At 54.8% G+C, this 2,737-nt stretch overlaps 1 protein-coding gene across 1 annotated transcript; it reads right to left on the reverse strand.

The window, feature by feature from the left end:
- Positions 1–1,592: 1,592 nt before the first annotated feature.
- On the reverse strand, positions 1,593–2,528 carry LOC141972962 (olfactory receptor 14A16-like). Its single transcript, XM_074931030.1, has one exon. It carries the CDS (start codon positions 2,526–2,528, stop codon positions 1,593–1,595), a length of 936 nt encoding a protein of 311 aa, XP_074787131.1.
- Between the last annotated feature and the right edge of the window lie 209 nt (positions 2,529–2,737).

Raw genomic sequence — 2,737 nt, forward strand, 5'->3', positions numbered from 1 at the left:
AGTGCTGTGCCTGTAGGAACTGGTGTCCTCTCAGGGTCCTCAGGGGAAGCGACAGCAGCCATAGTCGAGAGGACAAGGATTTCAGTTCTGTTGCGGGGTGCCAGCCTCAGCCAAGGGCCCATCCCCACCACAGGCTGTCCCACACTTTCCTCTGCCTCTGCCTGTTTCTCTGCAGATTTTCACCCCACCCCTGCTGCCCCACCTCGCTCTGACCCCATCAATCTTCTGGCTTCTCAGAATTACTGATGACTCTCTGTCTTCACTATTTCCTCAAACACAAAACTGTCATTGTCTGTGCTCTGACAAGGGCTGTGAGATCCCCAGAACCTGTGCAGCTCCTTCCATAGGCCTGATAATGCTCCTCAGGAGCCTAAAGATGTCCCAGCCCCCAGCCTCCCTTGGATCCTCTATTTATCCCCATGTCCCAGCACTGAACTGCACAGCCTCCTGCTTCTGCTGCCTCCAGATCAAAACTCAACCTATTTCACCTCAATGTGGTGCACTCCCACTCCCTGCTAATTCCCCTCTTCGTTCTGTCTTTACACACACACCTCTCTCTCTCCCAGCACTCTCATGAGTCTCAAAAACCCTTCTCCTACCCTTGCAGCATCGGGGCCTCAGTGCTGTAGCTTTCTTCTTTCTTCAGGCTCATGGTTATTTGCTGATGTCCATCCAAGTTTGCAGTGAAGGAAGAAATGAGAGGTGTCTCAGCCTCCCCATCAGCCCCAGGGCTGAGGCCAGCCATGGCATGAGGAGATGGAGGCCAGTGTCTCCCTGTGTCCCTGCTCCTGTCTCCAAGGCATCCTTATTGTCCACTCCCAGCAAGCCCCTCTGTACCAGCCCCTCCCAGGAAAAGGTCCTGTCCCAGAGACTCCTCAGGCTTCTCCAGTTCCCCAGCTATAGAGAAACTTATCCTGAGCTGTTGTATTCAGTATCAGGTTTCTCTTAGACATTTCTTCCCCTCAATAAGAACCAATTTGACTGTTTGCTCTTCTTGGGGGATGTCTCTACCCCCAGGGAGCCTTTCTCCAGTAAAATGTTTCCATGCTGACCTGACCTGTCACTCCTACCCGCTCCTAGTTCTCTCCACAGGTCCCTGAGCTGGTGGTGCTGCTCTGCCAAGCGAGTGGGCTGTGGTGCCTGAAAGAAATGGGGATACAGCCCCATGCAGATCCCTGGGATCATTCTCCATCTCCAGGGCGTCTCGGCACCCACAGGTGAAGGCTCAAACCAGGCCCATTCCATAACTCATCACTGCATGCCCCCCTCCCATGGAGAACCAAGCACAGCAATATGGCCTGGTGGGGGCAATTTCTTCAGCCTGACCTCAGCTTTGCAAGAAGAGCCCAACCTCCAGATATTGGGAATATTTCAGTTTTAGTTTTATTAGAGAGGTGCCACATGGGAGCCCAGCTGTACCATCGTGCCAGACACACGGGAACAGAGCTCTGGGTCAGACAGGCTGGGTCATGCCTCTGGGGAAGTGGAGTGGGTGCAGACATGGACAAACATGTTTATCACAGATAAGATGACCAAAGCACAGGAGGTTGCCGTAATGAATGTGAAATCACTTCTGAAGAGACACGGGCAGGTTAATGGTGCTGAGAAACAGCTGATTGAATCAGCTTCTTCAGTGTATGTTTAAGCTCCTGGTTCCTCATGCTGTAGATGAGGGGGTTCACTGCTGGAGGCACCACCGAGTACAGAAATGACACCACCAGGTCCAGGGATGGGGAGGAGAGGGAGGGCGGCTTCAGGTAGGCAACCATGCCAGTGCTGATAAAGAGGGAGACCACGGCCAGGTGAGGGAGGCACGTGGAAAAGGCTTTGTGCCGTCCCTGCTCAGAGGGGATCCTCAGCACGGCCCTGAAGATCTGCACATAGGACACCACAATGAACACAAAACACCCAAAAGCCAAACAGGCACTGACCATGATAAGCCCAACTTCCCTGAGGTAGGAGTGTGAGCAGGAGAGCTTGAGGATGTGGGGGATTTCACAGAAGAACTGGTCCAGGGTGTTGCCCTGGCAGAGAGGCAGTGAAAATGTGTTGGCTGTGTGCAGGAGAGAATACAGACACCCAGTGCCCCAGGCAGCTGCTGCCATGTGGACACAAGCTCTGCTGCCCAGGAGGGTCCCGTAGTGCAGGGGTTTGCAGATGGCAACGTAGCGGTCGTAGGACATGACGGTGAGGAGAGAAAACTCTGCTGAGATCAAGAACAGAAAGAAAAAGAGCTGTGCAGCACACCCCAAGTAGGAGATGTGCCTGTTGTCCCAGAGGGAGTTGGCCATGGCTTTGGGGAGAGTGGTGGAGATGGAGCCCAGGTCGAGGAGGGAGAGGTTGAGGAGGAAGAAGTACATGGGGGTGTGCAGGCGGTGGTCACAGGCGATGGCGGTGATGATGAGGCCGTTGCCCAGGAGGGCAGCCAGGGAGATGCCCAGGAAGAGCCAGAAGTGCAGGAGCTGCAGCTCCCGTCTGTCTGCGAATGCCAGGAGGAGGAACTCGGTGATGGAGCTGCCGTTGGACATTTGCTCCCTCACGGCACGAGGGCCTGTTCACAGAGGAAAAAGCATCAATCAGTCGGGACAGATTTCTCGTTTCTCTCCATCCAGTTCCTCACGGGGCTGCTGGAGAACACAGAGCTGCCCGGGGAGAGCTGTGCCCTTCTGGAGGACAGGCTGCAGCCCAGCAGGACCCCACTGGGAAAGAGTCCAGTGCCCTAAAGATGGGGTGTCCT

The sequence above is a fragment of the Athene noctua genome, chromosome 38, assembly GCF_965140245.1.
Source record: "Athene noctua chromosome 38, bAthNoc1.hap1.1, whole genome shotgun sequence".
NCBI lineage: Eukaryota > Metazoa > Chordata > Aves > Strigiformes > Strigidae > Athene > Athene noctua.

Bases quoted from the DNA above. Each gene is read 5' to 3' on its own strand.
- LOC141972962 (XM_074931030.1), bottom strand. From the start codon at position 2,528: ATGTCCAACGGCAGCTCCATCACCGAGTTCCTCCTCCTGGCATTCGCA.